The following is a 14,577-nucleotide window of genomic DNA, read 5'->3' as shown; positions in this document are numbered from 1 at the left end:
TATATGCACACATTTCCACGCCACCTATGAGGTAGTGTACTTAGCGCGTTTTTTTAAACGTGGTTTCCCCAGTAGGCCTATCCCACATGTCTGCTGTGATTCTGTCAAATTGAAAACTTGCATAATATATTAGGAAGGGTTGGAAATTATAAAAGCGATTGAAATAAAAAAAAATTAAAAATTTATTCATCTGAGTCATAACCTTCAAATACCTCTTCTTGTCGTTCTTCTTCTTCTTGGTCTTCTTCTTTTTGATCTTCTTCTACTTCTTGATGTTCACCCTGGGTGTAGGTAAACTGCGTCAAGAGTGATGTATCGCATGTTTTCTCGTTGGTATCAAATGAATCCTCCACTATTGGTGAATCAGCATTAGAACATGACTGGCCTTGACAATGTGTACATGCCAGAGAATACAACAGTCCAACTTTTTTACAACCACATTTAGCGCTGCATCCCTTTTTACAGTTGCAAAAAATTGTGTTCAGTAGTTTTTCCGGCGCAGGTGGGAGTAAAGTCTGAATAGGTTCTAATGCATTGTCGACCAACTTCCAACCTCAGTCTTTTGGGTCTTGCTGATAACCAAGCCACACTTGAACTTGGTAATATACCCGGAAAAGATGTTTATGAGCAGCAACTGAGGTTGGAGGAAGACAAGCTAATTGCACCTGTTTCTTATATTTAGTGTTTTTTACGAAACATGCATATCGATCCTGATCTAAGCAGGTGGTTTTTTTCGGAGCTTTATACATAGAAAGAAGAAACTGAATTCCGTTGGTGATAATTTCTTGTTGAGTCGAACTACTTTTTTTGAAAACTTCAGCACATTGAACTAAATATTGTTTTCCAAACATTTTAAAGACTGTTGCTTTATCCCTTTTGTAAAATGCAGACGTCGTATCACAGCCAGTTATTGCGTGTAAAAATAGTACGTGATTTTGACTCTTTGCAAAAGTAGATAAACTTTTTGACGAATATATTTCGGTTTGACTTTGAGCTTTTCCTGGCTTCAGAAAGAAAATAGTTTTTTCAGGTGGAGTTCGAGTAGTAAGAAGAACGAGTAAACCACGCACACAATTGAACAGGGAGACAGATGTTGGCTCAAGGTTACACTAGCGTACAAATTAAGGGACTGGATTTCATTTTACCTGATATTCTTTTATTTATACTTATTTATACCAATAGAAAAATATTTTTACTTGAATTACAACTTCAGAGAATCATATACGTGGCATACTTATGCATATAATGACGATTACAACTTTTAGAACTTTTTGACTCGTCGTATCTCAGAAACGGTGGCTCTAAGAAAAAAAAGGATTGATACATTTTTTGTAGAGAATTTTATGATCTACAATTCTTATCGGAAGTTATTTTATGATAAAACCTACCGTTTTCCTGAAAATCGCAAAGTACCAATTTTATTCGAGATTTTTGACCTTTGACCTCGAATAAATTTTTTTCCAGGCATCGCAATCATTCGGAATTCCAAAATCTTATTTTCAACTATGTTTTGAACAATTACACGTATTTGCAGCTTGTTGTAAATTCATGTACCTTCACTCTTATTTTTTAGACTAATTTGACCGGACCGGACCCGGAAAATAGCTTCAACAAAAAATACTTTATTAAAATATCCTTACAATTGAAATGTTCAGACAGTGATACCACATATTTTGTTTTCCATATTCATTTATCGACCAACATTTGTTCCTCATTGAGTTGCTTCTGTTTTCAGGCGCTTGAGCAGTTTGAATCTAGGCGTGGAGAATTCAACTTTGGAACTACTTAGACCAGGCTTCACTAGAATCAGTCTTCCGTACTTCATAAACGATGCTGAACTGGCGTTCATCATGGAAGCTATTAAAATGGTCGCTACAGAAGGTTGGAAACTCTTGCCTCAATATGTGGTGGATCTAGAAACAGCTGAATGGAGACACCATTCGAATCCAGCCTCCAAGGACAGAAAGTGGCTTTCTTCTATCCGTTATGTCGATGGTAAAATGACCATGAATGAAAGGAGGATTTCCGGACCAGGGTTGTTTCCTCAAAGCCACTCCGAGTGTCTTCAAACTGCCAGAAATTTATTCAATAGAGCTAGAAAAACTGCCAACAGAGGCCCTTACCAGGACCAGGGTATTCAGTTCGATTCTAGAAGTGAAAAATTGCGATGGTTCATGTTACAACACGAAGCTCAGAGCTTACTCACCAGCAATGCACAAAATGTCAAACAAAAGGTCCCGTTTGATCCTGCCAATAACTTATTTTGCAAGAAACATGACCGTGGCAAAGTAAAGGACAGAGACAGCGATGTTGGTAGATACCCGAATCAAATAAATAATCCTGGGGGATCCCCCAGGCACTATAGTCTTCCTTCCATCGATGATCCCCATTTGTTAACTTGTTCGTCACCTGTGCCATATTTTTTGCAAGACGTGAATGGGCTGTATTATCCCCAAATTTCTCAGCCTTCTGTTAATTTCGCCGTTGGAGAAGCAGTTAATGCTGCGAATTTGAATCAACACTTACAGCAGAGTTTCGCTAGGGAACGCTGTTTCAGCTTAGGAAATACCAATGTGTCTCCTCCCGTTCTAAGCCCTTCGACAAGAGTGAGTTTGGGGATGAACACAAGACAAAGGCAGTTCAGTTACAGTAGCCAAAACGAGCCTAACTCTCTGGAATCAGACTCCAACCAGATGTCTCCAACACACAGCTTGAACTTTCTGGCAAATACGTTCGATTGTTTGCAGTGTGGTAGAGCATCGCCCGGTCCTGATTTGCAGACCTACGTCACCGAAATGACAAAAGAGTTAGCTACTAATATCAAGTCTGAAATCAGAGAAGTTATATCCAAAGTGGAAGATGTTTTGGAGAATAGTGATAGTATTCCTTCGTTTTATGAAAGGCACGGGAGTGGAAGTGAAGATGGAAGAAGTGATTCGATTTCTGCGAATGAGGTAAGCACTTTTTAGTGGACATAAAAATCTTATAAAGGACTCATTCTAGTATAAGGTAGTAAATATATCTTTGCATGAGAATAATGAATTGTGTCGTTACAAAGTTTAGGGTGTACACCGACTGAGCCTCGCTGGAGTCAGAAGTGGGTTGTAAGATGTCAAAATAAGTTGAGTGCTAAATGCCAAGGAATAATACAAAACGAAAAATATATCTTTGCTGAGTCAAATCACCAAAAAGACTCAATGTAAGCAATCAAGGACCTCCCAAAGTTGTTATAAACAAAAATCTTCAACTATAAATGGTTATAAGAAATTAGATATCCATAGCTTTCAGAGACGTTTTGACAGAAACAATGAAATACCCTATAAAATCGAAGAGTACGTCTTCAGGCGAAGAAATCCTCAAAACGATAATTAATAATTTTGGCAATTTTTAGCAGAATTATTACTTTTCTACTTTATTTATATTTATATTTTTTGAAACTCCTTATTACAAATGCCTAAACATTTTATAATGTGATTTTCTTATTATAAATATTGTTAGTATTATATTGAGATAATGATTATGAAAATAAATTTCTTGTATGGTTGTTGACTGTACTATTCCTCCGTGAGATAACTATTTATAGGTCATTCGAGTGCTTTCACTAGGCCACCAAACGTGAATTGCGATTCCAAGAATTACATTTACTGAATACCCTGTTAGTGCGGCAAATCGTAAATCGGTGAAACTGAGAGGCCATTGAAAGCTCGCATTGCCGAGCACAAGAGAAATACACAGCGAGGAGAAACCAGCAAATCGGGAATAATAGAGCATTTTGGATTCATCAACATAACATCAAGTGGTCCCAAATTGAGATCATCAACAATGAGAAACACTGGTTCAATAGGAAGTTCGAAGAAGCTGCATATATATTGTCCAACAACTAATTCAGTCATACAAGCGTAGAGATAGGTATTATATGGAAACCTGTAGTCCAACGGAAAATCTTTCAACTCCCGCTAAACCGGTAAAACGAAGAGAGGTAAGAGGGGATAGGTGAAAGCGCTCAAATGATCTATAAACAGTCATATCACGAGGGAATAATTCAGTCATCACCCAAAGACGTCGTGAAGTAACTTACTTTTGATTCATATTAGAATCATATTAGACGATGGAAGTCCATACAAGTGAAATTCATGTTATACATATTCACACTATAAATAAAATTTCACACAACACAGTACCAATTTTCAAGTCACATGCGGATTAACTACAAATTGGTTTCAAAATAAAAAAATATTGAGAAAAATAAATGAACTGAGAAATAATCAATATTCATTGGAAACACTTTTTATTCATTTTCGAATGATTTTTGAGTTCTATCTATTTGACATGAATGAATTTCAGTACCCTGTATATTAGAGGAATTAGAAAATGCTATATGTTCTACCTTTATGTGATAGACAATAATTTGCCTTGTATCATGGACATGAACGTTACTGTTTTGAGAAATTCATTATGATCACACATAAATATAGATCAGATAAGTAGATATGGAATTGAGCTCACTCCAAAAAGAGTCAGTTGACCAAACTCGACCAAATTCATTCAGATTTTCAACAAAGCTGATTACTTCATTCGGTGGTGATCACCGGATTGAGTGAGATTCTGCCAAACGTTGAAAATCTGATCCGGACCATGACGGAGCAGGCATATTTTCTGTGGTCTGTATTCCTGCTGAGAGCAGAGTATCCATGCTGACAGAGAGGTGTTGTACCTCTTCCTCATCATCTTTCCTAGTTTGTATTCATATTTTTCACGCCTTCTGAAATACAATTGGAAAAATGAAATGGTCGACTGAATTTAAAAAGTTGACAGTAAAACGTGATCGGAATTATGAGAAGAAAAGAAAGATGTGTAATTTTCCTTTGGATCCGTTTTTTAAAGATTTCTTCGATCTTGGACTAAACTTTGTTAATTATTCATAACCCATAGGCAGAAAAACATACAATTCATATGGAACTTTGGAATGAGGTCAACGCCTGATGCCTGATGATCTGATGTCTTAGCATCGTACCTGAGAATCTGCTAACAAATTTTGGATGCTTATTGAATATTCATTAATCGAAGCTGAGATAATATTACAGGGCCAGAACTTCCTCGTGAAAACTAATACATTCGAAAGTTGTGAGATCCTGATTCATTTTCCTCAATCTAGATCAGTCAGAGATGAGCTCTTCTGATCTTTTCAAGTAACCTGTAGTCATCCAAACCGGGCTGTTCAGCTCTAGAATCCTACCTTTTCTGGAAAATCCTCTACGGCAACTATTATGACTAACTGAAGTCATTCCAGTTGATTGATCGATACTGATGTGATCGAATGTTCAACGTGCAAGAATCACACTGTAATGCCCGCAGCAACGTTTTTATATGATATGATCTGTGAGTTAGATGTACCTGACAACACAGAGGATCCAGTCATACAGGTTTTATCGTCTCTGGTTTGGCTGAATCATCGTTTGAGCATAAGCCTTTACTGACTTTCTCAATGGGAGTTTGTTTTCTTTCATGATGCAGATTCTGTTTCTGTTGCTCTAAAATTCAGTGCAGGCTTCTTGAGTAGAGAATAAGTTATTTTAGGTTTCTGTTATAATTTTTTCAATTTTTGTGTGTAATTTGTGTGTGTAAGTCGAGTATGTGTTTTTCGATCTTATAACCGCATTGTTTCTAGGCTCGCATTGAACGAAGAGGCAAATTTTTTTAATGTTAGTACGATTTTGAATAAATTATTCTGTTTATTTAAAACACCAAGTGTCGAGTCAATGATGATAAAATTTTTAATTCAATCAATTTCTATGGTATCTTGACCTAGCTCCCAGGCTTTTTCTATACGCCCACCTCATAAACTTGAGCGATAAAAGTTTTTTCACAGATTTTCACATGAATTATTTTTTCAGGTGGCAGAGTACTTAGAGAAAGTTTCGATAGAAATGGCTAATGAGGTCAAGTCTGAAATTCGTGATGTAGTGAGTGCTGTGGACGTTTTTATCACTCCTGATAATCAAGACAAAAACCCCTTTTCAAGAACATCCAGCCTAGGAACATGTAGCGAAGAAAAACAATTATCTACCCTCGACCATGAACTCAAGACTCATTCTCCTGCTTCTAATAGCGAAATTGCCAAACAAGTCATCAACAAATCCGTGAGTTCGCATAAACTTGACGAACAAAACGTCGACGAGAAAGCTCACAAAAACAAAATACTCTCCTCGACGGTGGCTAGCGTCAGCAGTCAAGACAGCGGAATCAACCTGTCTTTTCACGAGCAAGAGCAATACTCAAACGGGGAGTTCAAATCTCGGAGTAACTCCGAATCTCTTCACGGCCACAGGCGGTCGGATTCCGAAGTTAGATTTTCTACTCTCCAAAAACAAAGACCTAGAATATTCAGAGATCTCAGTGATGATGCCAACCTACTGGAAACATTAGCTACGAAATATACCTGCCCGAAGAAAACCATTTGGGAACCTTCCGTCGAAGCTATCAATGAGTTTGATATGGTGAAAGACGGAGACAAAGTGATGGTTTGCCTCTCGGGAGGCAAAGACTCGCTCTGTCTTCTACATACACTGCTGCAGTACCAGAATCATGCCAAGAATAACGGGGTGTTGTTCAGTATCGGAGCTCTCACAGTGGATCCAGATTCGTCTGGATGTGATCCATGTGCGCTAATACCTCACCTCAAGAGTTTAGGGGTTCACTACATTATCGACGACAAGAAATGTGATGTTGGAACAGAACCAGGTAACTATGGTGATTATTGATGAAATAATTCGTTATTCGTGTTTACTTTCTTCAGAAAAGTTAGAGGAACCAAAAGAAAACTTTTATAGTTTTTGTACCACCACGATGAGGCATCGATTGTATTCTTCAGTAAAGAGTTCTGGTTACAACGTGTTAGCAATTGGTCAACACTTGGATGATCTCTGCGAAAGTTTTATGCTTTCTGTGTTTCATACTGGAAAATTGAGAACCATGAGGGCTCATTATTACACCAAGTGAGTGGATTTTATAGATTATTTTTGATATATAGTAACTAGTTGGTAAGTGTAAAAGTATCGGAATGGTTGAAAGTCAAATTTCACCAACATCATGTGAAATGAAACTGAAGTCGTCAGTCATAATATGAGGCAACATAGTAAGGGTGTTTCAGAATGGGAAGTTGATCTTTGAGGAGGTGATTAGAAAACAAGAAAAAAACAAATGAAACTTTGTATTGAATCTTTCAACTTTTTAGCTGCAGGGTGTTGGAATCTTGAGGAAAAACTTGTTTTCATCATAACTTCAATAACGTCCTTGTCATTTTTTTGAAATTCAGCACACGCCATCTAAGCATCAACAGCCATTCATTATAGTAGATTTTATGATATTTTATTCAGTGGCATTTGTACAGGAATATAGAGTGAATACTTTTGAAAAAATAGGCACCATTCATTTTGAAGCGAATTCGAATTCCAGGCATTTTTTCTTCTGGCATGAGGCATTTTTGCATAAATGGGCTTGCTGATGGCAATGCATTTGAAGCTAGACGATTACATCAAGAATGTTATCCAGATATAGGGTCTTCAAAAAGGGACTTTCAAACTTTGACAATTGGTACATCTGTCAAATTAGTTGTCATTTATTCATTCTGTTTTATCACATCACCATGGATGGATGTAACGGGTGATTTTTTGAGAGGTACAGGATTTGATTTTCAAAACAACACAAAAAATTTGAAAAAATAGATGATGAGTATCTTCATTGGAATCGATAGAACGATCAATATAATTCAATATTTGAAGATGATTTCATGCAAATGTTGTCCGTGGCTCCGCTTTAGATGTCCCATACGCAAGTTCCAATTCTGGCACACTCTTTCTAACATATCGACCGGTATTTCACGTATAAATGAAATGCTTCAATTTATGATGCACTGTTTGGAAGCTTTGGTGTAGTAATGAATATTACTGGAGTTTTTTCCCAATATTGACTTCCAGAGCGTCCGTCGTTGCTGGTTTATCCCTACAGACATGAGTCTTAACTTGACCCCACAAGAAATAATCCTAAGGCTTTAAATCACACGATCTAGGTGGCCAATTGACGGGCCCCAAGGCGGCTCTTAATTGAGCCATTGTTTCGCGTGCCGTGTGGCATGTGGCACCGTCTTGTTGAAACCACATGTCTGTCATGTCCAATTCTTCCATTTTGGGCAACAAAAAGTCATTAATCATCACACGGTAGCGCTCGCCATTCACAGTAACGTTTCGGCCATTGTCGTCTTTGAAGAAGTACGGCCCCCGATGATGCCACCGACCCATAATCCACACCAAACAGTGATTTTTTCGGGATGCATCGGTAGCTCTTGCAATACTTGTGGCTGGTCTTCACTCCAGATGAATTTTGCTTGTTAACGTATCCATTCAACCAGAAATGAGCCTTGTCGCTGAACACAATTTTTCCTCCAACTGTTAGACGTTGTGGGAGGTCATGTGGCTTCAATTGTTACACCAGCTGTATCTTATAAGGTTTTATACAAATCTTTTCGCAAAATTTTCCACGTAGTGGAGTAACAGAGGCCCAATTCATGCGAACCACGGAGAATCGACATTTCACGGTCATCATGAACACTGGCGGATACAGTCGCAATATTTTCTTCGGTCCACACTCTACGTATGCGTGTTGGTAGTTTAATGTCCAATAATGTAAACTAGGTTCGAAATTTAGTTACAAGCTTCCGAATAGCTCCCTCAGTAGGTCGACGAAACTGCCCATAAATTGGAAGAAGTGCACAATGCATTTTGATAATGAAATTGAATAATTTACAAGCGTTGTTCATTCGTAAGTCGATTCATGGTTAAATTATAGACCAATCCGAACAAGTTCGACAATGACACAAGACACGATTCACGCGCGATCTGTCAAAAACAGTGATGCCAAAAAGATACCAGCAAAAAAATCACTCATTACCAAAACATGTGCAAATATAAAATTTCTGTGCAAATAAGCCACAAACTACAGGGATTTTCAAATCCAACATAATCCATGTCATCGGTCAAGTTCATACTTACTTAGGCGCCAGAGGATGCGCTCCACCCAAAAAAACCATGGCGGACATTTGAATAATGTTATATTTCACACATAATGGCATCAATAGGTCTTTGAACGAATATGAAAATTCGATGATATCTCTAACACACATTTTGTTTCATTTAAATTGAAAGATAGGACCTAATGAAAGACCCTAGAATAGAATAGTTTCGGATGCACGAGTGGAAAGAATCTTTTCAACCAAAAAACTACTCCATACTGTACGAATAGCGGAAACCGAAGAAGGTCTTGGAAATTTAATTCAAGAGAACCCTGAAATGAGTAAGAGAAAAAACAAATGATTTGTATGGTGGTGTTCTAGTATGGAAAATTTTTTGCCAAAAAAATTATCCTATCAAATTTGTCTATTTCTAGTCATGTGTGTCGAAATAACCAATGAAACCATCATTACACTGATAACTACCCATGGATAGTTTTCACGGGTAGTTATCACTTATGTCATGACATTGCTAAGCAACCAACACAATAAAGTTGTTTGACATTTCAGTAATTCAATTTATTTCAAAAATGTCACTTCCTCGCTTTGGTGTTCAAAATGATGCGGCAATTGACAAAATCATTGAAGAAAATACACCAAAAAATACTGTCAATAGTAAAAAATACACTTGGAAAATATTTATGGAGTTATATCATTATACGAATTGTTCTTTTAATAACTGTGTGTTCAAAAAATAATTTTGTTCGAATTGCAAAAAATTTTCTCACCGAATATCCCTCGAACATTGATAAATAACTCATAATTTTATCACAACTTCCTCAAGCACGTTATTTTAGGTAACATCCCTCCGCCTTCGGCGTCGGGATGTTACCAAATAACGTGCTTTCGAAAACTGTGATAAAATTATTTCGTTAGTTATCAATGTCCTTGGGATATTATAGCTGATAAATATTCATGATTATTCGATATTATATCCTCATCATATTCAACTAGTCCACGCCTTACTTTCTTGAGATTTTCCATTGAAAATTAATTTCTGGTTGTCACAAATGGAGGCCAAAAATTTCCAATTTAATGTCAAAACAAAACATTTTTCATGAAAGTAGCTGACTTTCGATAACTGTTCGAGCTTGAATTATTACTAATTATCCAATTGGGGATTTTTCCTCCCGGCAGCTTGGACGAGAATAATTATTGCCAGTTTCTTGAACAGAGTTTACCAAATTTGCTAGGCGACGCCCCTATTCCGTGCATACATCATATGATTCATTTACGTCTAAATCAGTCTCCAGGTACGGAAATTTTTGAAACAACATTACATTAATGATTGGATAGGGCACCTAGAATAACAATCATACCACCTAGATACCCAGGTTCAACAGTCTTCATTTATTCTGTGAGGACCCCTTCAGAAGCTGGTGTACAGCACACCAAACAGCTTGTTGTGACATCATACGGAATTCTTCAAATATTTAGGTCACAAACAAATATTTAGGTGTGTTTTAGTTCACTGAAACATAATTCATTTTGGTTCTAGGGAACATGATGTTCGTGTGATACGACCTTTCGTCTACGTCCGAGAGAAGGCACTCCGTCAATTCAGCACCAATGCCAACTTACCAGTCCTGACCAGCTCTTCCAGTCCAAAACTCACGAAAGAACGCCAGAGAATCAAACAACTTCTCACCCAACAAGAAATACTCTTTCCGAAACTGTTCACGTCTCTGCAGTCTGCCCTGCATCCACTGATAGGCTTCAAGATGAAAGAATGTCAAGTGAAGTTCCGCAGAAGATTCGGTTCCAAAGAATCCGATGAATCAGACAACGAGACTGACGAAGAAGCTGTGGTTACAAAGGGCGAGTGAAGGCTTGAGGCATTGAAGAGTACAGGCTAAACAATGATGTTTTTGAATATAGGTATTCACTCTCGTTTTTTGTCGGGGACGATATTGAGCACAGGTAAAACTGTGAAGCAGTTTAGTTTTCTGGATTAAGGATTAATTCCATGATTAATGATAGTCACTATATCTATTTGGAAATGAGATTGATGTGAAAGTCCCAACTGAACATTTTGTGAACATCTGCAATTAATTGAATTTTTTTTAACACTGTCACTCACTGAAGTCTGTAACTTGGAGAAACATTTTCTTTAACAGATTTCCATTAAATGGAACTTTGGCATTGGTTTTGACTTCGAATTGAATCAATATGTCGATTTGTTTTGAGAAATCGAGTTATTGCCTGACAAAAGTGGCCATACTTTCGATTAATTTTTTTGAAACGAATTTAGCAAAAATTTTACTTTGAACATTTGTTTAATTTTGTAAATGATTTCACGGCCATCAACTGAATACATAAATCTGAGTTGAAATATGTTTTCTGCTATTCCTTATAATACAATTATTTGATGATAATTTTGGCATAATTGGTGTAAAGATTTCACGATAGGTTTTCACTGGCGTCCAGTGTTTCCAGAGATTTTCTGGAGATTATATATCAGACGCTGAAAATAGTTCACTTTTCTATGGTTGCATGTACTGATGCGCATGAGAATTCAAACTATGCGCATACCCTATAATGTAAGGACAGCGTAGCGCTTGTTCAGATCCCAAATATTTCTTCATTTGGCACGAGCAACATTCTTGAAGTTTGACATAAGGCGAGTTTTTGGATTCAACAGAACATTATTGACGACTTGCTTCAACTAATAGAAACACGCTAACGTTTCGAATGGGCCAATGGGTATAATGCATTACAGAATTTGAAATAGGAATGAATATTAAAGGAAGAGAAACACAAACAAATCCTTGTTTTGCTCTTGCAGAGTGTAACTCTTTTTGAATTAATTCAGTGAGGTGTAGCAATAAACCAAAAGTCCTGAAATTCTTGCAAACTACACAGTTGTGTAGCCGGTCATAACCCTGATGATGCCATGAATCTGCTCACTACATTGTTGCTAGATTGACATCAGTGACCATAAATAATGATGTATTCAACTAATTCTGGATTTACCCTCATAAGAAGAGTGATGATGGGAAAATGAGTCGCAAGAACGGTTCTAACCTCAACAGTTTCACTGGTTTCATGGAAGTGTTTTTATGTTGATGTGAATTTTATGCATTTATTACTCATCGATATTTGATTGGAGATTGAAAATCAAGGCAAGTATAAGACTAAATATTCATTGACTAAATATTCAAACTGATACTATAACCACATATATAAAATAATGAAGAAACATTTTTTGCACATTTCCAAGTATTTCCGATGCAATTCGGTGATACTTGTTTTCAATTGAAATATTCTGAAGATGCTGATTAGTTACTATAGATTGCACTTTTGGATATCCTCTCGAAAAGATATCGGGGGGCGACAAATCAGGTGCAGTGTGAGCTAGTCAATGTTATATATTTTTCCAATTCAGTATCATGAATTATTTTCAAAGAATCGATACAATTTTCGCTAAAATGTGGCTCGTCTTGAAACAGAAATCTATGCCTCAGTCTAATTTCATGGAAGTCTGTAGAAATTTTTTCCATGTCACATACTTTATTGTAAGTTTAAAATATTTAAATCATGCACTCCTGTCAAAGAGTTATGCTAATGGATAATAATCTCCCAGTGATTATATAAATTACGTAAATTACGATTACGTAAATAACATTTATTGGACAATTTTGATAAACATGTTGGCTTGTAAATAGGATATACATATGAATTTTACTGCAATTATTCGATCTAGAGACTAAAACAACCAATCATCTCAATTATTGGCTGCGTCCAGGAAGAAATTGCTTCTATTTCACACGGCAACTACATTCAGAAATCACCATTTGGCACATTCAGCGGTAAAGTGACTTTAACCATTAGAAGCTGTTGGACGCACACATTGAGCCGTATGAATGAAACAGAGGCAAATTCTTTTGCCTACACTTTCTGAGGGAAATTTATTCAATACGTGAACTGATGACAGACATGCAATTCGAGTAAAATCCTTCACTGACCTGGAATGCTATTTGTCGTGATATGTTTTGATGTAACCATCCTTCTATTAAAGGTTATCATTCTCTGTAGGATCTCTTACCGTGTTCAAGTAACAAGAGGCAGCTGTATACTTCATGCCAAGTGCTTGTGAAAAGATTCTATCGCTGTTTGGCAATGTTCATACAGATGTATTTAGGAATTGTGTTTCCTCACTTCTGTCTCTGCTGTTACATCTGGGGATATCTTCATATGTTTTTGCATTGCTTCACTTCTATCAGAGAGACCTTTCAGTATTGGAAGTTGGAAGTTTGATAAAACTTTTTTCTTGCTAGTACCTCTACTTCGCCTGATAGCTTCATCACTTCAGTAACCACTGAAATCGACATATTTTTCAGCGACAGTGTGAAAATTCATTCGTTTATAACAAATTGAATATCAAAATAATTAAATTTCAGAAAAAATAGGTTTCTTCAAAGTTCAAAACAGCAGTGAAAACAATGATTTCTGAAACGGAACGATTATTTATTATTAATATTTATTGTCGAAATTAATTATTATGCAATGAAAAATTAAAAAAAAATAAGGAATTTTAAAATTTCTACTTGAATATTGAATTTATGTATTTTTAAACAAAATTAATTATTTCATAAGCAATGCATTTGCTTATAATAATTTCTCAAACAGTAATGATGAAAAATTAAAAAAATCGTATTGGTACCACTTTCATCAATAAGAAAACAATCCAGTCATTTTTGGAAAAAAATTCAATGTTTCATTTTTCAACTTTTCAACATATCTGAATAATCATGAATAAATGGAAAATTGAATTTTTTCAATTTTTTCAGCAGGATTTTTTCTGAAGTCTTTAAAAATCAAATCACAAAAAAAGGAAAAAAAAAACAATTTCCAATTAAAAAAAATTCTCAGAGTTTCATGTGAAACTTTCAACACGAAAAAAACTGTTGATCACCAAAATCATAAATGAAAAGAAATGAAAAGAAATGAAAAGAAAATCGCGATAACAATGTCTGACTAGCTCAAATATAACTTAAATATTCACCACGTATTCAACTTGTTTTAATATTTAATATTCATATATTTTTTTGCTGAAGCTACTGAATCGAGAGTCGCGTTTTTACATGTATCTTCACCGACCAATTGAAACTATAAATATTTGAAATATAGTTCCGGGAGACAGAATTCTTCAGTAAATTTTCAGCTTTTCAGGCCGTTCCTTAAATTTGGCACAAATTATAAATTTCTCTTTGTGAAATTACGAATGGAATGACAATTCAATCATAATTTTTGATGAAGGCGACCAGAAATTAATGTAAAATTAAACTTGTGAGCTACACTAATATACAATACTTCGTGCAGAAACAGATGATGCACATCTTCCTGCAAATCATAATAACTTTTATAAAGTTCAGTTGGGACTTCTGGGTACATATTCTCACATTTTCCTTGTTTTTATATAATCTTTGATTTTTGCCAATTGTCAACTGTGAAAGCTGTATAAAGAGGGAAAACAAAGTGTGTGAAGTTTTCGCTACCGTTGTTATGAAAAA

General features: G+C 36.0%; 1 protein-coding gene across 1 annotated transcript in view; it reads left to right on the top strand.

Moving 5' to 3' along the window:
- Positions 1–12,693, top strand: part of LOC111518186 (uncharacterized) — a 139,714-nt gene extending 127,021 nt beyond the window's left edge. Inside the window, exons 8-11 of the mRNA XM_023174548.2 lie at positions 1,736–2,954; positions 5,895–6,741; positions 6,797–6,995; positions 10,563–12,693. Of these exons, the coding sequence (XP_023030316.2) occupies positions 1,736–2,954; positions 5,895–6,741; positions 6,797–6,995; positions 10,563–10,890 (2,593 nt within the window). The 3' untranslated portion in view covers positions 10,891–12,693. The remainder of the gene's footprint in view (positions 1–1,735; positions 2,955–5,894; positions 6,742–6,796; positions 6,996–10,562) is intronic.
- The last annotated feature ends 1,884 nt before the right edge of the window (positions 12,694–14,577 follow it).

The sequence above is a fragment of the Leptinotarsa decemlineata genome, unplaced genomic scaffold, assembly GCF_025532065.1.
Source record: "Leptinotarsa decemlineata unplaced genomic scaffold, Ldec_3_MD MMD2_tig00026336_RagTag_RagTag, whole genome shotgun sequence".
NCBI lineage: Eukaryota > Metazoa > Arthropoda > Insecta > Coleoptera > Chrysomelidae > Leptinotarsa > Leptinotarsa decemlineata.
Note: the sequence above shows the minus strand (reverse complement) of the source record. Positions and strands in the feature narration are given on the sequence as shown.